This window comes from Pleurodeles waltl, chromosome 4_2 (genome assembly GCF_031143425.1).
Source record: "Pleurodeles waltl isolate 20211129_DDA chromosome 4_2, aPleWal1.hap1.20221129, whole genome shotgun sequence".
NCBI classification, from domain to species: Eukaryota; Metazoa; Chordata; class Amphibia; order Caudata; family Salamandridae; genus Pleurodeles; species Pleurodeles waltl.
In genome coordinates this window covers 668,958,828-668,985,784 of record NC_090443.1, presented here as the reverse complement: position 1 = coordinate 668,985,784, position 26,957 = coordinate 668,958,828, and the positions used below count along the sequence as shown (strand labels likewise).

Below are 26,957 nucleotides of genomic sequence, written 5' to 3'. Positions count from 1 at the left end.
TCAAGAGACACAGCTGCTCATATAAGCAATATTTAACTATCACTGAAAGCTGAACTGAATGTTGTTACCTTCTGCACACCTGGCCATTGCGATTCTTCCCTCTCACCCAGCACAATGTGCACCTCTCAGCATGTATTTCCAATCACTCATGGATACTTTGTTAAACCAAGGCTGATGCCTCAAGACTGGAGGACCACTCCTGTTGTCACTGAATTCCAACATTTTCAAACAGCTTACACCAACCAACACTGTTTCCAGTCATACACATATACATCTACTTATCGCCCATTGGCAAACTAGCAATGCTTTGAATGGCAGCATTGTGCAATATAAGATTAAAATTACATTCAACAGGCAATTGAAATCTCGCCCTGCGCTAACGTCTAAGATAACTGGTTAGCTTCCAGTGGCTAGGCTTCATGTACCCTACAACAAGATATAACTGATTATCTGAGAGGCAATATAAAATCTTTTATCTGAATATTTCATAGAACTTTCTTTTTATTGTCACAGGTGAATGTTCAATTTGAGAAATGTCTTTCATTGCCTCTCACATAATCAGTTACATCTTGTTGGTTACACTATAAGGATAATGAAAATAAAATCAGCATTTTAATCTGCTGAATAACTCAAGCTCTAAAAGTAATACTACTTCAATTGCACACAGTATAAAGGAGACGCTCGGAAATACAATGACTAGTGAATAAAAATGATATGTAAAAGATGGAGGAACGTCATCTGAAATAGTATTTCACAAAGATGTGGTAAATGTTTACTGATGCAAAATAATGACAGTATCAAAATCCAGGACTATGGTCAGCAGACCAGTGGCTAATCACCTGCAACTGTCTGATCTGATTCAGATAGTTTATTATCCCTTTGCCTTTACAGCATCCCCATTTCCTAATCACAATCGTAAGTGAGAGTGCGCTTTATTCCTGATACTAGGTACAGAGCATGACTGCAGTGTTTATTAAGTAGTCCATGTAGGTTACGGTTTTCCCGGAAAGTGGTGAAAGTACTTCTCCAACAATGGCTTGATCCAACATCTATGCTAGAGAATGCACACTTAATTTCCTCACCAAGCAATCTCAGCTCCCTGTGCATAAACTCAGTTGTTAGCACCTTCATTTTCAAAACTTCAGTTGTATGCTTTGATTAACCCTCAACAAATATAGCTTATTCTGTACACCTTCATTTATGCATCTGACTTGTTTCCTTACATTCCACTGTAAACATCACTGTGTTTCAGAAGCACTCAAAATTCCGTCTGTTTCCTATTCTGTTTTCCTTGAAGGTTGCTCTTATACTAATCTCTCCCAAAGCTTCTACATTCTGTACCCTGGTTTTCCCTTAGAACTTCATTCTGACTTGGCCAGTTATCCAGTTTGAGGCACAAACAGTACTGAAACACTGAATCACACACTATCAGTATTTTTGCTGGCGATATTACTGTACTAAATATCAGCTTAATAAAATTGTGTGCCTTAATCTGTCGGAGATTGTTTCGGTTCTCCCTCTCCAATCAGGTTTCTCGTTGTGTTGGCATATTAGTAGTTTGGTGCTACATTCTATTCTAGTTCTTGAACTGCTGGTAACTGATCATGCCCCCACGGTGAGCTCTAGTTGCAGCAGTAATTAGTCCTGTTTCCAAGTATATTCAGTTGCTTTCTGTATGATTTTGTTTGTGCATTAATCTGGCACACTGTGGGTTCATCTAACCACGTATGTGGCAATGAATGGTAGACACTGTGGTTACATACTTGCCACTATGTGGTGCTTAGTTACTCACAAAGACCGAACAAACCCAGCCTTCCTAGCCATTTTCTTCCTGTTCAATACTACAGTTATGTGAAGTAGGTCAGCAGATTATATTTATATCAGTTTTGCTTTCTCTGAGTTGTTTCTCAACATACTCCCTAAAAAATCAGACTTCCAACAATTTTGCACTTGGGAATCTGACATTTTGAAAAGTAATAATAAATGAAAGTATAATTAAATTTAACTCCAGATTTCAGGAACACCACTTGAAAAGTATGCAATTGTGCACGACCTCTTCTGAACTCACTGTTATTAGTCTGAAGGACAAACCAATGAATTCTAGGTATAACCAACCAGCAACAGACTTCACTACAATAATAATACTGGCTTTGGAATTTCAAAAGCATAATATCAAAATATGACTGATTTACTGATGACTTTTGATGTTAAAACCCAGTTGTACAATCTTGAATTTTCCTTTATCTGACGTAAAATAATGAACTCTTTGCCACTGCATGCCAAGGGCTCTTCAACAATTCAGATGGCAATGTAAAGTATTGCCAGTAGACCGTTCATCAAAGGGCAGTTAAGTAAAATGGGATGCTTTCTGTGAAGTTTTTGGTAACACTCACCCGATCACAGGTTAGGCACTGCACCGAGCTTATGATCGTGCCATCAAATATGTCAGATATGACACTCCTATATCTCTTTTGTTTCTTCTTTTTCGGTGGTGCAGTTGGTAGCCCTAAAAGGCAAGGACAAAAGTTCAAGTATTTCAAATGAATGCAATATTGCAAGCCTTAGCTCTTGCAGAGGCACTGTATACGTTAAGTAAATCGTTTAAGCAGAAAAACAACAAGAAGACACAAAATGGCTGAAATAATTCATACAAGTAAAAAAAAACAAATGAAAGCAAACAGGATGTAGACAACCTTTTATAACCAAGGTAATGAAATAAGCATTACAAAATTATACACACATACACCAACAAATCCGGTGTAAAAGGTTTAGTAAACTGTGGTGTAAAAGCACAGTGGTTACATTGTGTTAAGTATACATTATGGCATGCACACACCAACACATACTGCAGTGTAGCATGGGCAAAAGTAAAGAGTAACTTTGGTGATTAAAAAAAATACCTTTTCTTTGTGTAGGTGTCAATCCAGACCAAATGGAGCCCGATTTTGGAGGACTACTCGATAAACGGGCACTCACGCCTTCATTTGACGAAGGGCTTTTTGGTGAAGATCGGTCTTTGACTTGGGCTTCAATGATGTAGTCTACAATATACATTTTTATTACTGCATACACAACTTCACAATCTGTTGTTTGTTTGAACTACTTGCACTATCCGTCAAACATTTAAAAGTCAAGACAGCGTAACAATGTTAATAAATATTACAGTTAGATGTGAGATACTGCTGTCATTGAATTGACTGTGTTTGAGGTTTACCCAGATATTTTTGTCTCAAAAGAAATCTCTGAAGTAGCTGCAAGCACAATCCATTCTAAATTAAATTCCACCAAAACAGCTGGAAAAAACAAGAATGGAATTTTTGCCAGCCATAATCACCCAAATTGTTTGTCGTAAATTTCTACTCCTCTGCCCAACACTTACTTGTTCTTTAAAAACTAAAGATGCCTTCTTTCATAACTTTCTGGGGCCTTTTATTGGTTTTAACTGTGTATGTATTTCATTTTCAAGATTTCCTAGGCACTGGGTATACCTTAATTCTAATTAAAGTATTTGGCAATTGTACTGACCTGTCTCTGTGAGTCTCTGTCTTTGTCCTTTCACTTTATAGTGACTAACTATATTTTACTCTGTTTATTTGCTGTTCTTCCTTTTTGGCTACAATCTAGTTTGGCCAGTGCTACAGATATCAGCATTTAACCTACTGTTTGTGTTAGCTTAGTGATAGGTTCTACAAGTTAAGAGCAAGTCGGCTCCTAACTTGTGTACGCAGGATGTGCAGTTCAGCTTTCTCTTTACATCTTTTCTTCAAATATAGTGTTTTTATCTGGCAGTTGCAAAGCAACCCTCACTTTTTGCTGGGGCCTACTTTACCTGATCTGCCAATGTTGATTTTGTTTACCCACTGTCCTTATACAGAACTATAAATTGACTAAGATGTATTGCACTAGATACATGCTTATACAATAACTCCATATAGTTTCTGAAATCTTTGATGCACTGTATACATTGACTTTACACAACAGCATTTGGGTGTAGAGAACAGTCAAAATCAATGTTAGGCTTTATGTGCCATATGAAATTCATTTTGAGACATCTGAGTCCAGACCTGATCTCCACAGTGAGAAGGAATGTTGATTCAGCTAATAGCATCTAAAAAACTAAAAGTAGTTTCAAAACTGAATGAAAGCTTTACTCACTAATCCAAACCCATGTGCTTGCCTTCTCTGAACACCAACACCATAGTTGCAACTCTGGTAATGTAGACCACAGATGGTGGTAAATTACCACTCAAAAGACCCACCAGTCTCGAGGTGGGAGACGTGTGAGAAAGGTCACACACAACTATTTGTGCCCAGTCATTTGTAATGTAAGTGGATGGCGGCGAGTAGGATTACTTTTTTAAACTGGGTTCCAATTTTGTACATTAACTGTGGTTTGGAAACTTTACATAAAAATAGTAAAAATAACAGGGGATTGCAGACTTCAATCACAAGTAAATAAATCTCTATCTTCAAACATAATGCAAGACAACACAGGATTCCAAGGTGCTTGTCTTAAATAAACCAGAACACAATACTGGACAATCACTCAGGCTCCACATCCAACCCATTACATTCAGCAGTGTTTTTGGAAACCCTGGGTAAGCAACTCATAGAACACACAGAGGTGGAAGTGGCCAAGTGTTTAACTGAAGAAGTGACCTCACTGCCCGCTTGATTCAAACATTTCACTCTTTCTTAAAATAAAAGTTTACAAAAAGACATAACTGTAAAGACATCAACACCTTTTCATACTCTAGAGAAGTCAATCTTCCTCCTTTACTCCCAACAAATATTTGTCATCATTCCAGATATAGGATTGTTCAGAAACTATTCCATTCCAGCAGAGTGAAATTTTGGATTTTGATCTAGAAGCCTATTGTGCTCCAAAGCTCACAAACTAGAGACAGATTTATGATGAAGGAGCTCAGATTAGCAACGAAATATCCAAGAGTATCATTAGCAGTCTTTGCCATAATGGTGGACATTAGCCATCCAATATTCGAACATTTACTGAGAAATAAGCATTGAGCTCTTCGTGGACAAATTCCAGTTTAAAGAGAAAATAAACATACTTTGAGCAGTTTCCACTGAATGAAAATGTAAGAGAGGAATTTCAAAGGCAGACCACCCTGTGCTTCCCCACCACCAGACCAGTCTTATTCCCATCATCGGATACATAAAACACGAGCCCAGGAGGCCTTTGAGACTATCTCAACTAGCAGCAATAATCTACAATAGTATGTTAACTATTTACTCTTCTTGCAGGTTCCATTTCAATAAATGTCAAGGCCAAGAAAAACAATGAACGTGCCCTCCATTCAAATTAGTTCAATGGCTAGAAATGTATTTTATCATTTTATTAGGAATGCAATATACAATGTGTACCCTTACGTAATTACTTCTTGGCTGCTATGAGATTTCATCTTGTAACCCCCTGGAGACAATATCAGGAAGATTTAGCAACAGATGTATTTCTAAAGGAGCATGAATAATGAATTTCCGTGGATCGTTGAGATTTGTAGGGTTACAGCAACACAGTATTTGCCTTACTAATACATATGGCTAGAAGGAAAGGAATCTGACTCTCTTATCCACAGATAATGCACAAAGACAAATCTAATAAGCGAACACTGTTACACACTGTAATGCCTTAAGACTAACATTTGTCCTACCAGATATACAGCAGCATAAGTATTGTTGGTGGTTGCCGAACTGTGGTGAAGACTGCAAAAATGCAAGGTTGATCTGGGCAGGACACAAATGGATGAGAGATGAAGCTGAGTCGGTCATGCTGTCAAGAATGAATTCAAGAAAGCCAAAGGCTTTGGCAAGTGGGAACAATGGAGATTTCAGGATATATGTATCTGTATTCTTCACCACCTCACTCTACTAATGAGTTACAATGTTAAAAGAGGCCCACTAGAAGATACTTGATCAAGAACAACTGGGAGACAATGAAAATCGGTTATTTACCCTTTCTTTCCTAACCTCCTTTTCTTCACATTTTAATTTTTTGAAAACTCTGTACACCGTTCTAAACAGCTTCATTAAATGTTAAGGGGGAGAGCACAGAGTACTTTTCTGTAATAGCACCATACATGTTTTTTTCTTATTTTTTTTTAATGCTTTATTTTTCATTTTACAAAGAAACAAACCACTGCAAGTAGCAAAAGGTGGAACAGTTGCCCACGCCATGACAAGAAGATGGAACCTGCAGTTGAGACAGAGCTTTAGGCATACAGTATAAGGTAGCCTTATTTCTGTGCACATTCTTGTATGTAACCAACATCCACACCGAGGAATGCTGGTCAAATTGTGACATCTGAGTTCCCTTTTCCTTAACCAAGACCTCCCAACCTCCCACCCCCAAGTTTGGCGCAGTACATGTCTGTGCCCTCCCAGTAACTTGTCCAGACGGGAGTTGTGCTGCAGTTGTTACAGAAGTCAGGCCATGCATCTTTGCCCACAAGTGCACATCACTCCCAAGGGGTCTGGGCCTCTCTATCCACACTCACTGCGGCTGCATTGCATCCAGCGCTAACGCCACCCAACTCAAAATGCCGTCCCGTTCCTGATAAGCATCCTCTAGCTATTCATCCATGTGAAGCTCCCTCATATGCCTCAATTCTGCCCAGGACTATTTAGTCAGATCCCTGGATCATGCCACTGTTGTGGTTCCATGTGCAGATAGCCACCAGATGATGACCCTGCTTTTGGCTAACAGGAGTCCTAACTGTGCAAATTTATAGCATATCTTCCCACCCAGGGGACTCGAGATGAGGCCAAGCAGGCAGTGTTTAGTTGTTTGGTGTAGGCAGTATACCACCTTCTGCCAATACTGATTTAACTTACCACAGCCCCAGAACAAGTGGGTTAATCCTACTCCACCCGCCCTACATCTCAGACATTCATCCATGGGAGTCAGATATATACTGCTAAGCCTCCTGGGGGCCAAGTACGCTCTGTGGAGAACGTAGAAATGGGCCAATTTAAAGTGTGCGTTGCAAGCACCTCCTTATCAAGGACACAAGTTTTAATCCATTCTACGTCCTACCCACCTCATGCTGGGAAGGATACCTGTGGTCAGTCACCTCTGAGTAGGATGAACACTAATCATCTGGATAATTTCATGTTCAGTAATATGTGCAGGGTACAATTCTCTTTAAGGGTGGCCGGGAAGTGTTACACCGTTCATGCCACCTGATCAGTGCGGCAAATTGCAGAAACTGTCCTGGGCCTACCCCCAAATCTGCGCATCTTGGCAAAAGTGATGTTTTTGTCAGCACAGTAGAGGTCACTGAGCGTTTCATGACCCCACTTCTCTCCTCCCGGCCAGGGGCATCTTGCAACCAAGCTTTACAAACAGATGTAGCCACCATTTCAGGAGGCTTTTGGAGAATGGCGTTGAGCGTATCACTCTCCTGGTGATGCCATGCCATGCCCGGATGACCTGCCAAACTCTAAAGGTGTGGAGCACAATGTGTTGAGGCCCCAACATCAGAATTATCAGCAGGTTCTCCACACCCGGGACCCCTGCTGGAAGGTGTTTTTCCGCAGTTGCCCACATCTGTGCACCACTGAGCCTTGTGCTGATGCTGTGGTGCCAGACAGTAGACTTCTAAGCCCAGTAGCCCCACACCCTACCATATCAGATGTTCAGTTTAAAGATTTTCAGTCCCACCCTGCTTCACTTGCCCCCTTCAAAATTAGTGCCACCAGCAAACTGCCCTGGGGTTTTTATTTGTTTAGGAGGAGATGTGGCATAAATTTGGGCCCCCTCATCCCCCGTTGGCACTATGATGAAAATCATGGTATTCTGGAAAAGGCACTTAAGCTCCCCATTTCCAAAATATAAATGTGTGAAAGGCAAATGTAAATCTGTGATGACAAAATGATATACAGTGCAACATGGGTATTGCGAAAGGCCTGCCTCTGTTACTCAGTACTGAATTTTCCAAGAAGAATTTTCCAAGAAGTACTGAAAGTAGCTTTATTTACCCTTCTATACTTCAACTGGAAACTACATTCTGATTATAAATACATTTGTTCTGCCAAAAATGAAAATCTTCGTTTTCCCTGACAGCCCAGGTCCCCATGATTTCTTACTCTCCACTTTGTCATACTCACTTCTAACTTTTACCTTCTTAGTCCTTTGAAAGGACTGGGCAAAAGAAATTCAATTTGGCACAACTGACCTCAGATAAGAATACAGTAATCCATTTTATCACACCAAATATTTTGTTAGTCAGTGTATCCCAATCAATATATTTAATGTACGTAAGCCAAACTCTAATGGGTGAGAACATAAACTTATGGTGTCATAATTTGGGAGTTCTTTCCAACTACCAACTTTTGCAGATGCTACATTGTAGATCAACATTTAAAAAGCTGGGTTCCCTCTTATGCAACCTGACACAGTCACCATCTGTTTAGATGGCCATACCCTGAATGCCTCGTCCACATTTCCAACAAACCATTAAGTAGTTATCTATCTAAATAACTGACACACAGAAAGAACCTAGCAGAGGACAGAGACAGAGGAGGTACATGATAAAAGATCCATTAACCTAAAACAAAAGAGTAACTATAGTGAAGAGATAATATTACACTTGTCAATATTGCTTTCCAGGCTGAAGTAGGACTTTTGCACATTTAAAAAATGTGTAACTACTAAATAAAATAACTCTAGAAAGTCCTACTTTCATCTTGGGTTTTACCTTAACTACCCTCAAAAGCCTTATGTTTTCACATTTTTAACTCCTCCAACAGGCCCAGTGATCGTGATTCCCCTTTCTCAGGTCTCAAATCACTTTCTTATAAATCCTACAAGACAGTGCAATGATTTAGGTCCAGGCAACTAGCAAACCCAAACAAGCAGTTTCATGGCCTCCTTAGGTAGAGAAAACGAAGCCTGATTCAGGATGTTGAGGGGTCCTGCCTCTGGAATGAGCTCCCTCCCCATCAAAGGTTGGAGGCAAACTTACTTATGTCCTAGAGGCTGAAAAAGCACCTCCTTGGGCTAATCAATGTCCTACAAACACTGTCATTTATTTAGGTCACCTTGATGTCATTTCATTCCTTCATGTGATGCCTCCCTCCAAAAGCTTATTATAATCCTGCCAGATAGATTTGTCGGACCTGCACTCACCATCAGCCAACATCACAGTACATCTTTGGGACTCCACACCCTAAGATCAAGATATTCTGAGGATTTCTCAAGCAAACAGAAGCATTATGTGAGAGCAGAAACCAACTCAATGTCCCAGTCAGTCTATGTTGGACTACTTATAAACATATAAAATTAGCCCCTTTGGTTATCCCTTTTGTCCGTAGCCCTTTTGCCTAAACGTTTGTAAGTGGATGAAATGTAGTTTTCAGCACTTAAATGTAACCAGACTACTATAAAAGCTGGGCTAGATGAAGCAGGTTAAACAATCTTACATATGCAAGCTCTTTAATTTCTAAGTAAGCCATTTGTAAATCTGAATTTTTTTAGCAAACACCTGAAACAATCCCCTCACAAAATAGGCTTTTAGTCATTCATGTAACATTTTCAATTCCAATTTAGAGAATCTTTGCCAAACCAACGTTCAGATCTTAACAGATTTATTTTAAACACATTTTGATAAACAATACCTTCAAATTTACTGCATCATTGTCATAATTACCTGCTAGCCTATTGTGCATGTGAGATTTTACAGTTCCTAGATTATTCAACAGTTCAGTTGTTTCCATTCCCATGTCTGCATCTTTGAGTCCATCTTTAATGAAGTTCTCTTGATTACGTTTATGAACCATTATTTTTTCTTTTTTAGAGACTTTGTCTGCTTCAGTGTCGTGTTCCTCTTCCTGGATTAACATGGAAGACTCAATATGGTCATCTGCTAGATTTCTGGGAATAATCTCATTCTCGGTTTTATCGCTACTGGAACAGGATTCACATGACTGGAACTCATTATCTGATTGGCTCTGATCCTCTTCCATGCTGTCTTCTAAATGTCTGCTAGTTGTATCATTATCCACCTCATGAATTTGTACCTTCAGCTCCTCATGAAGGAGATCCATTAAACAACGTAAAAATTCTTGTGCATCCTGTAAATTCAAGTGTAGAGAAAACATATAACTCCATGTGGAGAAACAAACAAACAATAAAACAAGTCTTACTGTGCCAGGTTGTGGATAAACATTCATTACACTTTTAAGGATCCGTTATCGTACAACAACAGAGTAAAGATATCACAAGGTGATGTCTTATCATTTGCCATGCAGGTATGGCTTTTCAGACAGATTTATATTTAATGCTTTCATATTCCCAGTAACACTGTTTTGTCAAGTCAGAGGGAGTGCCACGTGACCCCATGAAGCATTGGTGGCTTAGTAATAGAACTCAAGTCCTGTTAGAAGTATTAAAGGGTGTGGGTGTAAATGGATGAAAAAGGGGTTGACTGATGTCACCATAAGAGCCTTAGACCAAAACTGAATTCTCCAATATTTGGGCTGAAGCAGACCCTCAAATCTCCTGCTTTCTTACCTATTTGGCAGTTTTGTCTGTGGAGTTCATTTCTTCGGTCATATTGCTTTTGTTGCAAAACTGGCTCCTAAGCTCAAGTGAGCTCAGTCCTCAGCTGTAAAGGTCCTCTTTCATCATCCTCAATCAACTTCACATGTCCAGCTACACCTTGCATTCAATTTGCCCTGCCAACTTCTGAAATTGATGGCACTTCTTGGTCACTCTGGTGCATTCCAAAGGTGCACCAGCAGGCCCAGAAAGCCTTTCTGTGGTAACCATTGACCTTTCAAGTGAATGCCTCCTTTCTGTGGTCTGCCCACTAGAGAGGAGTATTATCAACACTGAATTTGCACAAGGAGGGTGGCTTCCGGAGAGTCTGCACATATCTTTAAGGTAGCTTCCAACAGAGCACTAAAGGCACTTTCACATGTCTTCAACATGGAATTATTTAGTGGAAAGAAGGGTGCTACATACTATCACTATCACTAGGAATAGTGATATTCCTCACGCACCTTAACACGCCTTTTTAAGAACCAATTATTAACAGTCACATTAAAATAACGTTTAACTACACTTTATGTTGCTGCAGGCTCTGCCACCATCATATGGTGAATTCATTTATTGTGCATTTGTACTTGCCTTAAACAGGCTAGGAAAAAGTTGCTGAAACCGTTGCTAAAAAAAACACAATGTTACAATGTGCATGATATAGCTTTGAATAACCAAATCACTAAAATGTTGTTCATTCCTGCTTTGTCAATAGAGCCAAGTTACTATGAAAGTGCAGAGCTTGTCTAGGTAAATTTCCTCGAGAGTTGTGAACCGAAATCAATTTGCACTGGCCAAGGCTATCACAATAACTTGTAAATTAGTTCATAATGGATATCAATTTGTAGACCAAGAAAGAGGGACAAAAAAACAGGCCAGAAGCTTATCCCACACTGATGACTTGCTAAAGCTGCGGGTCATCCAGCTCCCATTTGCAGACAGTTCTTTAGTCCTGAATGAGTAAATTCTAGGTAGTTGGGTAGACAAACTAGATGTTCCCTAGTTCTTTGATGGAAATACTGTGCTATTCCACCAAGTGTCAAACTCTACATGCCTTGCTGGACAGAATACAGGAGTGTATGCCCATTTCTATAAAAATATATAAATGCAGTCATTTTGACTATACAGATCTTTAACTTGGAATGTCATATTTAGTGCAGAAAGATCTTCAGTGCTAGTCAAACAGACCTCAGTTCCAAGATATTAATTTCTATTTGTTTTCTTGGCTTGGCTCCTTGACCACGAGTTGAGGATTTTGCAGGTGTATGTTCCAATTCCAAAGGGATACATCATAGTATCAACAAAGTGAGAGTCTGGCTCCCAGAAAGTAATCCCAATCTCTATGTTTCAAGGATTCAGCCACCAGGCGAGGGCAATATGTTATCCTCGCTTGTTCATGTCAATGACTATCTATGTGGCCTCACTTGAGAGCTCAATGGTCCCTGTATTCTTCTCATCTAGAGTCTTGAATGCAAAATCAGCAATATTTATGACAACTTTGCTCCTAGAAATGAAACCTAGCAAAACATGGAATATGATCTTTTATGATGGTACTTGCTAGGCTCATTTGCTTTTCATTCTTCTCATGCTGGTTAACTGTGGAATTATATTAGGTTAGGGTGCACACTCCTAAATATACCATGTCTTTAGAAGGGTCTAGGCAGGACCTTTTTATTTATCATCAACCAAGGCACTGATGCAGGCTACGTAACAGCAGTATGCTTTCATGCCTGCTGTGAGGTACAGAGTTGCGACCAATGCCCCAAAAACCATAAACCAGTCTCCTAGCCTGAGCTGTAGCATTCAATCTGTAGCCTTCATAATCCATTATGGTGCTGGAAAATTGGCTCTTGAAGGCAGAAGCGGCAGGACAAGGATCTGCATGGAAGATAGGTTTTCCACTGTACTGATGGCTTGGGTTCTAAAAACATCCTTGTGAGCTATGGCGCCCAGAGACAAAGGACACAGCTGTCATGCAGAAAGTGCATGAGTGTGGAATGATTATGTCAGGCATTATTACTATGCACACCCAGACCCAAAACCTTCACAGCAAGCTAGCATGTCCCCCTTTTCCTTGATAAAAGACGAGCTAACACACAAGAGACAATTCACATCTGCATTAGTACAAACCTTGCTATAATGTCTTTTCAGTGATTCCTGTTTCTTATCACCTTCAGTTCTGCTTTTCCACATTGACACAGTGTAATTGATTTATCACCAGCCTGCAGTTTTCTACCTTTTCACCATTCCCCTTGCTTATGGACTTCCCCCATAACTCTGGGTTATTCTACCACTGGGCACCCTTTCTTTCTGTAAAGTACCCATGCTGATATTTCTTATACTGTCACCCATGAGCACTTCAACATATCAGAATCCTCCATCTGAACTACAGTCTCTAAACAGTGTATACCATTTCACCTCTATTATCCAAGGCACCACCATCAGATATCTAGGAGATGACCTGAGGCTCCACTTGCCCATTGGCCTCATCCATTACCTTCATACCAGTGGCATGCTGTACTGAAAGTTGGCACTAGCCACGCTTCTCACATCTATTGTATCCTACCCAAAACTCTGCTGGAGTTGATTTGAGCAGACGAATGCCCAGACACGGCAAACCTAACATAGAAGCAATGCAGATTGTAAAACTCCTCTGAGCTTTCTCGTAGTTAGATGGTAGCACCCAGAGCAGACAGAGCTGGCAATTTCTCACCAAAGTGTGCCTTCTTGTAGTAAAGGCACAAGAAATGGAAGCCCAGTTCTTAAACCTCTCTGACACCTTAACCTGGCTCTCAACCTGAATATTCTTTTGATCGGGGAATACATGCAGTGCATTTTGCTACTGTCTCTTTCAAGAACATGCATATAACCTTTTTTCCCAATAATATAACAATCAAGTGCTTCTTGTATGAGTGGGCTCTCAAATGGTTAACAATCTTGCAAAATGGATTTGGATCACTCTTCTTTTGGCATAAGTCGCAAGAATCTGAAGATGTCAATACATATTTGAAAACCGAATCGGACTAGCATCTCAAGACTGCTGAAGACCCCGACAGGTGTTGCTGCGAATGCAGGAGTTTTCACAGACGCATATAAACATTTGTACTCCATGCCTGGGGCTAATGAACAATGTATGAATGGGTCATTAGACCACAGGTGGTTCTGAACGCACACATTGGATTTCTTCACCCTCATTAGACATCTTCTGTTGGAGGCTCCTCTTTCTTTAGGAAGCACGCTGAGATTTATTTCTCGAACGCGGGCTCTGTGGGGTGTGGACTCAGTGGCAGCAGTTACCTTGCGGTGGCATTGTGGGCTAGTGAGCTTGGTGGAGGGGCTGCTGTTGGGTACCCAATGCGCCATGGCTTCCTGGCTGTGTTTCTACAGGCTCCAGGGGTGACAGGTGCCATCATGGATTCTTATAATGCTTCTCTATCCAAGATGGTAGCCCCTCAATTCTGTTTTCCCTTGTTTCCCAAACCAAGATGGTTGTTACTTCTTCCTGAGGCCATCCTTTCCCTTAAAAGGCACATTACCATATGTAAGGGCGGAACAGACCAGCTGAAGACACATTATAAACATTCTTGTTTCCAGCGCACTCTCCTATTTAGTGTTGTTACTTCCACTGTTCAATTAGTTGTTCCGTTCTACTCTTCCTACCAAGCTTCTTGGATCCTCTCTGCTGAGACAAGCCCTTCTGAAATTCCATCTGAAAGTTTGTGGTGCCACCCACTTCCACTCACTTTTCCTCTTTTCCTAGGCATCCTCTGACTGGCGAAAATTCTCAGTCGGAAAGGTAGCTAAGAGAACGGATTGGCCTTTCTTCTGAATCAAGAACTCCTGAAATGAAACAAACAGCTTCAACATCTTCCTCTTCAAAGTTTAACTGAATATCTGGCTTCTTTTGTGGGTCACCTGGGTGAAAACCTTCATGCTCTGCTTAATCATCCACCAAAATTTGCTCAGAGACTCTGAAGGCACCTTCACCCCAGGCACTCACTGCATCAGTCATATTGATGAAGTTATATTATTCAGGCTTGGTGCTGAATACGTAAAGTAAAAACAGCAGATGACGGACGGAAAGTGGAAAAAATTAAATATTCAGCCCCTGTCACAGATCTGGGTTTAATCCATCAGTTTTTTTGCTCGCCTTTCCATTCCACTTTGAATTCTCTGAAGGGGGAACTCCAAAGGGAAAGCATAAGGGATCATCACTATTACTGGACCATTTACCCTTTTTCTATTTTTTGTTTAGAGTATCAAAATGGGCAACTGAGACAGTTTATTCCCTAGAAGATAGTAATGCATCTTTTAATGTACAAAAAAGTATTCATCTTTCTTAATCTCTACTAAAAAAACAAACAAAAAAAAAACCTGGCAAATGCCAGGGTTGAGAAATACGTTTAGAATATTAAGTGTATTCCTTATGTGGGCTATAACCGGAAATCGTTTTCAGACCATGGGGTTTGCAGGAGCTAAAATGCTCTTTTTGCCCCAATGCTGACAAGTAAACCATAAAGCTAAAATACTCTGTAAAAAGGTGAGAGGTCAGAAGTGAGTGCACAGAGGGATTAAGAGTTATAAGCGGATAAGGAAGGATTATATTTAAATGATGTGTAGTATAGCATCTAGGCTTCCAGAAACGAACACTGAGGTGTACATTCTAATTACTGCTACTGGATTTTTTTTTTTTTAAATACTGACATAAAATACAATTTACTGTGAATTCCCAGCCGGGCAACAAGACATATATTGAATATTTGCAATCATGAAAGATTGAGCCCTGTAGAAGCCATAAATGCCTGCCAAAAAAAGTACACATAAGACTCACTTTTAATGCCACGGAAAAGGTCATATATTGAGACCCGGCATTAACGGAATAAGTAAATCGCTTTTTCATCTGTCAGTAAACTAAATGGCATCTGGGGCTACTACCTTCAAAACTGACGAACATTCATATACAGAGGAGGCGGGGGCAGATTTTAGGGGACTAGCTGTGACACTACACGCATCACAGTATTTTAGTCCCAGTAGTGCTATAGCCATTAATCCACTTTTTAAGTGACATGAATATAAAAGTGGGTATGCAGAAAGGAGCTTGGAAGCCTGAAATGTACTATCCCATTTCAGAAAGCTAAAGGGACTTGCCACGTAAAAAGAGCCTGCAGAAATTTGGGGGATGATATGTGGCACTGGTGTAAATACAATCAAAATGCATATTTACTACTTCTTTTAAAATGATGGGTGTTATAGGTCTATATATGTTACCGGAAAATGTTTATTATGTAAAAAGTGTGTGCTAAACTGTGGAGAAATAGCATTAGCATTTACAATGTTAAACATTGCACATATTTTACAACCACTGTCCCTTAGAACTGTATCTGTCAGTGTACTAAAATGATCATACAACATTTTTTTTTTTTTTAGATCAGGAGTTATACTTTTTAGTGCTTTAAAGCCAGATGAAGATGTTTTCCCTAAATTCTGTTATTTTAGTTTGTGACAGTGTTTGATTTGGAATGTAAAAAGGGGAACAAATTAATTTCTGATTTGTTTAGTTTGTAACATCAAAATGGTTTTAAAAAAAAAAAAGGATATAAAAAGATAGACTGAAAAGAAAGACTATCACATACCTGTTGGGAATACCCACGAAACATTGGATTTACAGACTTAATCCCTTGGAACAAATGTGTAGGAACAACTGAACCAGGTCTAAAAAGGAATAATAATTTAAATTAGCAGCAATAGGTTTTCTAATGTTTGTGTTAATCTAGTTGAATATGGTCAGGTTAGATATAAGAATATTGCAACTGCATTAAAAAAATTATAAACGCAATATTAAAAGCAATAATGCACTTACTTAACAGTAGGATGCTACAATCCTGACTCACAACATGAAGTAGTAATTTGGAACTTCCAGATCGGACAAAAGACATACATTGTTAGCAGCATATGCCTATATAATTGGTATAATCACAGGTATTAATTTTCCCTGATATTAGTTAACAATATAACATGAGGGGATAAAATTAAGCAGCTTAAAAGATACCTTGTGTCTTTTGACTTTCACGATTTATTCTTCTCTCAAGAGGTGGTAGTGCTTTGGCGGACAAGAGAAAAAAAAAATACACAAATACTGACCGCTCTTAGTCTTTCACTAAGGGCCGGATGTATCAAACATTTTTGCGATCTTGGGCCGTCTGCAATGGCAAAAATGCATTTTGGTATGTAACAAGTCCAATTTGTGACTCGGTTACTTGTTACCGGATCACAAATTGGAGTTGCGTCAAGGTCGTCTCTCCCAAAACTGAATCGCAGAGGTATGTACGATTGTTTTGTGACTGTGAATGCGGTCGCAAAACAATTGCAGTTACCACCAATTTCAAATTGGTGGTAATAACGAGACCTGCTGGTCTTGGTATCTCTGCCCTTTGAGTACTCTGGGGCATTTATCAGGAGCCGCAGTGTGTCTGTCACCTCAGCAGACAGAGTAACAGAATGGCCATGCTCAGAAGAAAGCCACTACGGAAGAGAAGAAACAAGGGCAGCAAGAGTTTTCAAGTCAGGGCCTCAGGTTTAGAACAAGGCGATAAGGAGCTGGGGACATGTTTCCCAGATGACAGTGATTTAGGTAAAAGATGAAAGACTGTTGCAATAGACAATGAACACTATTCATGCAGATGTGATGCATAAAAAGCCAATACCAAAGAGGCAGTAAAACCAACAGAGGGCCAATGGCATCCTTCAGCAGGAGATGTAGATAGCGGATTCTGCTAAGTACAAACTGTAGAATTTTAAGAGCAAAAACAAAAGGAACATTCTGGATGTCCTGCATACATTTTGAAATTGAGGCACAAAAACCACTAAAACTGACTCAAAACTAGAGGTTTTGGACAACTCATGGAGGAGCACATAATTGAGGATTGTGGGTATCCTGCCTTCTTTCAAAGGAGGTGAAAAGGTCCCTCTCCCTGCTGCACAAGCTATGCACATAAGTATGACATCTTGCATAAGCAAGAGTGAGCAAAGCATCTCTCAGTGTTTAAAGTTTGTGAATATAGCTGAGGCAGTGCTGAATTAGGATGACTGATTGCAGTGCCTAGAACTGGCATGGATGAAAGTAGACAGGGAATGGTAGAGCAAGTTAAGGCAAAGCAGGATGGGCCACTGCACAAATGGGTGTGAATAGGGCACTGCTGGGAATATGCAGGTTACTGCAACATACACAGGACATTTCTGAAATTATATTATAAATATTACTGTTTGTTGGTGGACCACTATCGTCTTCCTTTGATCCTAGATGGAGCAGTTTAATTTTAAATGCATTCTTACACAACAGTGTCCTCTTTCTCGACCCACTTGTGCTTGTGTAAGAGCTTTGTAAACATAAGGGATGGGGGCATGGCTGCCAGGGCCAACATGGCAGACGCGTAATTCAATGCTCTGCACTGGCCCGCTTTATTTCTCCTGATTACAGCAGCAGCGGCTGGTGGTCTGGGTCTACGAGGTCAAAGGTGCCCAAGAATCGGTGGCGCAGAAGAGGGACTGTGAGGTCCCAGGGCGATTTCTCCCCCCCGACCCAGCGCAGCAGAGTTATCCCCGTTGGGAGACAGGTGCACGGTCCTGTTCCCAAAGAGACATCTGAGGAGCCTGGAGAAGAAAGACACGCACTGGCTCTGGTGCCTGGAGGAGAGGTGAGGGGCCGTTCGCGCTGAGTTGACTGAAGACCTACAACTGTCCCTGCGGGGGTACGGGGCTGAGCTTGCTGGACCTGATGGCCAGCCCGGTTGCATGGGGCACCGGTGGAGTGTGCGGACTCATAAGTTTGGGAGCATTGGAGCCCCCAACATGAGGAATGCTGAGGGGGCTGTGCGGCTGGGCCGTGTGGCCTGCTGGAGAGATGGTGATAACAGACCTGGACCGGCTGGGTTGGCAGAAAGGCGAAGGGCGCAGCGATGGAATGGGAAAACCCACTCAGCCCTACTCCAGAGTATGAAACCTGCTGGGGACTAACGGGGTCCGGAGCCAGAGGTAGGACCTGCTTGACTGCGTGGGGCTGTGTTGGAACTGCGGTGCTTCAACCCTCCGGTGTGGGGCAGCAGCTGGATGGGACTTGTGAACCTCTCAAGGGGGTCTTTGTGGTGGCCACTGGTGTAGAAAACCCGTGGGGGAGGACCGGAACATAGGAACTATGAACACTGCTGGTGTCTGCCATGGGGAAATCGAAACCCAAGACGCAGGGCCACCTAGGACCAACTTCTGTTGATCTGCAAGATGACCGGGCTCTGGGGAAAGCTGTGCCTCCCATGCCCAAAGGGATGATTGACACACTAAATAAAATACTGGGGGCTACTGAAGACTCTAAACTTACCCTGCAGCGAGATATTAGCAAGGTCGCTGCTGAACTTGATTTGTTACATACAGACCATCAGAAACTATTGGATAAAGTGTGAGATGTGGAAACTACAATCACAAGTCTAGAACCATCACATCCGGTGTTGAGGCTCCAAGTGTCTCACTTAGCGGACAGAGTGGACCGCCTGGAACTAAGGGCGGAAGATGCAGAAGGGCGCAGTTGTTGCAACAGCGTCTGTATTACTGGCCTGCCGGAGGTAGCGGAGGGGAAGAACATGGTGGAATTCCAGGAGCCTTGGACAAGGACAGCCTCACTCCCTTTTTTTGCTATTGAGAGGGCGCACTGCATCCTACCGCAAAGACCTCCACCTGGTCGGCCACCTACGCCCGTTGTGGCTAAACTTCTTCATTACCATGATCGAGATCTATTACTGCAGAGGGTTCGCACGGCTGGACCCTTTAGGGTGGAAGAAGACCAGGCTAGTCTGTTTCCAGACTTTACACCAGCTGTACAGGCCAAGTGGGCCACCTTTTTGCGGTGAAAAGGGCAGTCAGAGAAGAAGGGATATCCTATGCCCTACTCTTTCCATCTCGGCTTAAACTGATGGTGGATGGAACCGCGCACTTCTGCCAAGACCCTGAGGAAGTATGGCCGTGGCTGGAACAATACAGGTCGGGCACAGTTGGGTCCCAAAAAGAGGATGCTCAGACTGGCCAACACCGTAAGAGGAGGAGAAGATCTTCGAGTCGTACCCGCCGACCTTGGCTCACCAAGCCCACGCCAACACAGTCGGAGGAGGGGAAACAGCTGGCAATTCGAGCTGCAGCTTCACTAACGGAGGCTGAAATGTCAGACGGGGATGGCTCTACACCGTTTATCGAGCGTTCACGAGACGTATGCTGTAGCCCTTGAGAAACTTAGATGTCATGGTCATGCAAGGTATATGCGCAGGGTACATGTGGAGGAAGGTAGGGCAGGACGGTTATTGGCCTGGCTGGTTCGCCCTCACTCAGTGGGAACGCCGATCACTGGGATCGCACTGACTGACGGCTCTTTGATACACACACTCCTAAGTATAAATGCAGCGTTTTGTGACTATTACCTGCCACTGTATGCCCCTCCTCCCACAAGACGTCATTGCTGGATACGTTGAGCGAAGTGTTGGCTGGGGTGCGACTGAGGGTCCTCCCAGAGGAGGTCCATGCCCCATTAGGCGCAGAGGTGACGGAGGGTGAAGTTAATCTGGCTATCAAAGACTTAGCGACTGGTAAGATCCCCAGGAGGTTTATAAGTTGACGGTAGACATATTAGCTCGAAGGCTGGTTGAAATGTATAAAGAAGCATACGAGCGGGGGCTTCTCCCTGTGACAGTTAGAGAGGCCCTGATGGTTCCCCTCCCTAAGACCACGGACCGTAATGCGGTGGTGAAAGATTTCCGACCCATTTCTATGCTCAATACGGACTTTAAAATCTTGAGTAAGGTCCTGGCTAACAGGCTATTACCTCATATGCAGACCCTGATCTATGATGACCAGTGCGGATTCATAACTACCCAGAGCACCTCACAGAATCTCTGCAGACTGTACATTGTACTGTACGGCCATCCCCACCGGACAGATTCAAGCTTAGTAGTAGTGTCGGTAGACCTCGAGAAGCCTTTTGACACAGTGAGCTGGGATTATTTGGAAGTTACTATGCGTCGATTTGGACTAGGAGAAGCATGGCTTAAATTGTTTATATTACTATATGCTTCCCCAACAGCAAGAGCCAAGACTGGTTGACAGATTTCTGGCAACAACAACATATACAGGGGAACCAGGCAAGGGTGTCCGCTCTCCCCCTTGCTCTTTGCCATAGCAATGGAACCACTAGCAGAGTGGTTCAGGATGGAAGGTTATGGTAAGTGGATATGTAGAGGCGGTACAGAACATATTATATCGTTGTAGGCAGACGACCTGTTGATTTATTTAAGGGATGGGGAACAGGGGCTACCCTGGGCGCTTACGGTGCTGGAATACATTGGGAAATACTCAGGACTACTCCTTAACATGCGTGTTCCCGGTAGTTGCGGGCAGTATCCCGCCCTCCACCTGCCCAGCGGATGTTAAGTGGGAACCCAGTACATTTCAATATCTTGACATTCAAATTTACCATGACAAGGCGGTTCTCAGGGAGGGCAACCTGGGCAAAACTCTCAGGTCCCTTCGGGCCACTGTAGGTTTTTGGCGCTCCCTTAACTTGCCTTTTATGGAGCGAGTTTTACTGTCCAAGATGATTATGCTCCAGAGACTCCTATATTTCTTCGTTAACTTACCAGTAACTATCCTGGAGCAATGGTTCAGGTCCTGAGATACCATTCTCAGAGAACTAATATGGAACAGTGGATGCCACTGGGTTGCACTGGCTACTCTCTGTCTCCCCCCGGTGGTGGGAGGGTTGGGAGTCCCAGATTTTGAACTCTATTACATAGCAGCACAGCTGCAATGGCTGGCGCGATGGCTGAATAATCATGGGCTGACAGAACTGGACTGGGACGGTGCTGGACAGTAAATGGACAAGTTGGTGGGTGGATTGTTTCGACCGAGACTCCTGTCTTCATAGTTCTCTTGAGTGTGGCCTTCACGGCCTGGTGTAGAGCGCTTAGGTGAACAGGGGTCCTAACCCCCTATGCCCCTGAGATCCCATTGGTGGGGTTCCTGCTTGGTGAACCCCCCGCTGCTTTACACAGCGAAAAATGCTTCCCTGGACAGAGATGTGGTTGACCTCTGTGGGTGACTTTTATGCACAGGGCAAGTGGTCATCTTTTGCAGAGCTGTTAAAGCAGGCTGACCTCCCCAGGGGGTCAGTTTTTGAGATACAAAGCACTGGCTCATGCTGAGCAGGACCTGTGGGGGGGAGGGAATAGAGAAATCCCCCACCGATGCTGTGCTCCAGACAATGCTTCGGATGGGTGGAGGATCCCACTTAGTGAGATGGTTATACAAGGCGTTAAATGAAATGATGGATGGGCCACTACATTCCCTGAAGGCTCGTTGGGAGGCGGACGTGGGCAGGAAGCTAACGGAGATCGAATGGGAACGGGTAATGGCGTATGCTTCCCGTGTCTCTCAGAGTACACGCCTTAAACTGATTCAGTTTGATCTCATGCACAGGATGTATCTCACCCCAATAGACTTCAGACCATATATGGAGAAGAGCCTCAGTCCTGCCCTCGATGCTGAGCCCCAGATACCTATTTTGGACATTTGGTTTGGGGATGTCCCACCCAAATGTTCTATTGGGCTGCAGTTATTGCATGCTTTAATCTATCAGTGGATAGGTCCCTGCCCGTTACTCTGGAAGTCTGCTTACTGGGCCTGTTGGTTAGAACACCCTCTAAAATGGTAGGGATAGGGAACAGATTCATAGACTTGGCTCTGGTATTAGTGAGGCGCAGGATAGCGGTGTGTTGGAAAGCCCCTGAGGAATCCCGGCTACCTACATGGATACAAGAAGTCACATGCTGGGTTACGCGTGATTCAAAACGATACTGTAGAGCAGTGAAGAGCATAGTGCAGTTTTTCAATGGGATTAGCTTATTAGAGGCAAGGGCTAACAAACGCATTAAAAATACTAACAATACCAAAGAAATATGCAACGAATCACAAGTAATGCATACCACAAATGCGGATTGTTTAATGGCCATATATAACGAGTGCAAGATGTTAATTTGAACAGACATACAAATGTAAAGCAACAAAATGTTAATAAAATATATATTTTTTTTTTTTAAAGTCACATGCTGGGCAGGAGTGGAGGAGCGGGCATTAAAGAGAGGAGAATCCAAGGGGCTCAGACGTCAGAATATAGCACACCTCTGGGCTGAAATAGCAGATGAATGGGAGTTTATTGATTTTACTGGTGATGACCACACAGAGGCCAGAATTGAGGGGGGAGCTCAGAAGGAATCTACCCTTGTGGCTGGGGTTTCTCTCCTGGACAGCACTCATGCTCACTTATTGAAGCCTGTATCTGCCAGCTCAGAGAGGCCTGTTGAAAAGTTGTTGCTAATGTATGAGCACAGAGACACTAGAGATCACAAGTTACAGGGACATGGTTAATTAGTTTGTAGAGTTGCAACTTAGTATTATAGATACTATTTTAATATCTGCTTAGATATGGCATGGTTGTGCTCTAGATGGCAGATGGCCCCCACCTAAGGGCATGAATCCAAGCAACTAGAATCCTTTGTGGAGCTTTCAAATATCACAGTTGAACATAATAGCCACGGACTGCCAATGAGAACCATATATGTTTGAAAAGAGCAACGTTTCACGTATGTGCAAAACTGACACAACAAACTGTTATATGTGCTCACAATGGTACAGATGTACCAACGTGAAATGTAATAACATCTGTTAAATCTCTTTAAAATGCCATTAAAAATATATTTAAAAAAATTAAAATAATAAACATAAGAGATTCAAGGTCACTCCCTTCACAGAAACCCACATGTTCTTTGACAATATGAACTATATTATTTTGTGCCATGATTTGTGCATTGTGAAATGAGAAATGGCAACACTAACAACGAAAAAGCTATTAAGCTTGGCACAAGCAAACGCAAAAAGAAATTTCTAAACACACATAAGGAATGTAAATCCTTTCAAAAAGTATGTACCAGGTCAGAACTCAAGAGAGTCATGCAGAAAAAGACATCTCAAAACACATGAGAAATATAAATCTCTACACAATGTATATGCCAAGACAGAACTCAAGAAAATCATGCGGAGTAAAAGAGTGCGCAACAGGAGGAGGAGGTTGAATTGTATGGAAAATTACAGAATGTATTGATCACAGTGAGGTATCTCAAAAGACGGTTGTATGTAAAAAGTTAATAGGGAAATGCAGAGCAACAATACATTATCATTACTGCCATGTACCTTGCAACCAATTCCAGCTTAAATAGAGGCATCATATCTTCCCGCTCAGCCCAGAAGCCTCCATGCTTGAGCACATTTGTCAAGCAACAAAGTCTATCAAGTGAAAACAATACCACAAGCCTAAGAACCAGGAGGCTGATCTTGCAAGCAAAATTGCAAAGCACTCAAGATTGGCCCAACCATTGCATATTTTGAATTAAAACACTCTCCCAAACTACAATATATTTTCAAAGAAGATGACTGTTATGCTTGGAGTTAAGAAACCAGGTTCCCTCGTGATAGTGCTACCACCCTCAACACCCTCCGGCCATCACACTTCAAAATTCTAACAAGAGCAAGATCCCTTGAATGAGGAGGAGGAGGTGTGGTTCTTGTTCATCTTGAGTGACACAAGTGTTATGTTGAACATACAACAGTGTGTGTTTCCCCAGACTCCTCTGACTCCATGCCTTCTTTGAAATACTGAAAGTTGGGATATAATCCCTCGTATTCAGAGGAAATAGTGTGTTTGACACTGTTGAACTAGGTCTTTCATATTGAGGTATGCTCTTGGATGATTCCAACTGCTAGGTAGACTTTGTGAGCAACTAATAGGCCACTGAATCAGTAGAGAACACAGAGGCACTGGATTGGCCCCACTGATTTTAGCACCCAATCAATCAACAAAAACTACTCCGGAATTTGATTTCATTAGCAGAATTAACACCTCAGATCCATATATTAATCTCAAATGCCAGACATCTACTTCCTGACCACATTCTCCCACTATTCCAGAGGTTCTTCTTGAAATTCTCCATAACAAAAACAAGAACTCTAGGCATTGTGGCTCTGCTGAAGAATAAAAAGACAAAATAAAATCTTTGGCAAATACAGTTAACAAGTAGGGCAACTCATAGCTATGAAGTGGCACTCACCAAAAACTAGCATGTTGCCAAGCACTGAAATGAAATAACAATGGCTATGGCAAAAACCCCTTTAACGTGGCAAAAGTTCCTTTCAATTTAATTGTCAGAAGAAAACCTCGATTCTAGTTAATAAGGCAGTAAAAGATGAGGAAATTCTATCTTTTCTGTGAGGTCTCCCTACATTTGTCACCCTTTTATTACTGGTTTTTGCTGACATGATAACTCTGTGAACCGCGAAAATGTCATACAGGAGCATCACCACACTATTGTTCCCAACACAGCATCCCCTCCCGTATCCAGCGCCGCCAATGATCCAGTGGGCTCTTACTCCATTAATGGGATCCTGGGCATCCTGCGGTCCAACGGCAAGAAGAGGAAACGCAACGAAGGTAGGGCAGAAGAGCGAACCTCACCCTTCCCTTTTTTTTTTTTTATCCTTTGTCACCTGTGAACAGGCTCTGATTTCAAGCTCCGGCATTCCAGCTGCTCAGAGGCCAGATCACCCTGGTCCCTAAAAAGCAGGATGGACTCAAACATCTTCCAGGAAGCACTTTGGATAACATTCTAATTCTGACCGGAATGTAAATATTAAAAATACCTTATGGTTACCAAGGTTTCCCTTTATTTTGGGTTCCACTGGTATGATTGAAATATGGGTTAATTAAGAGGAGGGTTACTACCCCTATACCCTCGTATTAAGTCAATATGTTTCAGCCCTTATTTACGGCCAATGTAGGGTCTGGGGCTTTCATCAGGACTAATGGTGAATCCCTCTTCCTTCTCCAATGTCAATGTTTCAGTCTGTGATGTCAGGTCTGTCACGTGTCAGGACCACAATAACGGACATAAGACAAACATTAAGAGGTGAGGCTGGCCTACTAGCCTGAGCATCTCGTGGAGAGGCATAGGCTTCTGCCTTGGTGCAAAATCATAATGGAGCAAAAGAACAGGAAAATAAATAAATAAGAAAAGCATAAATAAATATTAATATAAATACAAGACTAAAGTGGAGACTCAACTCAGATTGTTCTGAGTGAGTGTGACATGCATACACAGACATGCATGTTCCTTGCATATCCAAATGTCGTAGGACTCCTACCTAACCCCTAACTTCCAGCGGGAGCATTAGCGGTGATAGCCCAATCTCTCTCTACTTAGTCCATGAGAGGCACACTCACCCCCATTACCTGAGAACAAGGGTCTGCCTGCCATCTCCTTGGCTGATTGTAGAGACAAGGCTGAGGTCAGCAATAAAATGGCATACAAAGTGGACGGGTATACTTGCCAGAACGACCATCCTGCTTTTCCTTGGCCTGTACAATATTTTTTTTAAAAAATGTTTCTGTTCCATGAAATAGGCCTGACCTGGGCATGTGCGAAAGTATTGAACTGTTCACGTACTCTTCTGGCGACAATACTAAATAGGTTATCATGTACTGTTCTTGTCAGCCTTGGGCAGAGATACATTGTGAAATGTTGTGCACAGAAATAGTAACGCTTTCGCAGAATCACAGCTGATTAGGGAAAAATATAACATCCCGCCAAAAAGCAGGCTGACTAAAATGAATAAATGAAATTAGAGCACATATTTAGATAAAAGGGCACAATTTGCAGGTATAAGCTAAGCTAAAATATGTGTGCTCAAACAAGGTGCAAAATGAACCCACGACAAAACCATATTCCAAGAGCGCCCTCAATTTCATAATTGATCGGGGACAATTTTTGCAAAGCGTGTACACTCATGCTTAACATAACATAAAATTGTGGCAAGTGACCCAATATCACAGACTAAAACAGTGTCAGAGAAGAAACCGGGATTCACCATTAGTCCTGATGAAAGCCTGGGGCCCCACAAGGGCTGTGGTGAAGGGCTTAGATATTTTGACTTAGTAGAAGGGTTAAAGGGTAGTAAGTCTCCCCACAATTAACCTGAATTTTAATTGTAATTTAATCACACCAGTGGCATCCAAAATAATGGGAAATTGGGGTGGCCACAAGGTATTTTTAATATCTACACTCTCCGTCAGCAATAGAGCATTATCCGAAGTGCTCCCTGGAAGCTAGTTGAGCCCACCCTGCTTTTAAGAAGCAGGCTGCGACCCAATGATGAAACATAATACCAACAGAGTGTGTGAGGGCCCATAATAAAAATACGAAATATTCCTGTAGGAGCAACAGGTCGCGGGAAATATTTTATAAGTGAGTACAAGGTGATA

General features: G+C 42.1%; 1 protein-coding gene across 3 annotated transcripts in view; it reads right to left on the bottom strand.

Annotated features, from left to right (window-relative positions):
• The window catches only part of USP33 (ubiquitin specific peptidase 33), a 399,453-nt gene that overhangs the window by 218,699 nt on the left and 153,797 nt on the right, over positions 1-26,957 (bottom strand). For 2 of the 3 annotated variants that reach the window (XM_069232248.1, XM_069232250.1), the window contains 4 exons: positions 16,192-16,270; positions 9,669-10,092; positions 2,901-3,041; positions 2,394-2,506 (listed from right to left, as the gene is read on the bottom strand). In XM_069232248.1, the coding sequence (XP_069088349.1) occupies positions 2,394-2,506; positions 2,901-3,041; positions 9,669-10,092; positions 16,192-16,270 (757 nt within the window). The remainder of the gene's footprint in view (positions 1-2,393; positions 2,507-2,900; positions 3,042-9,668; positions 10,093-16,191; positions 16,271-26,957) is intronic. The other variant, XM_069232249.1, reaches the window with a different exon arrangement.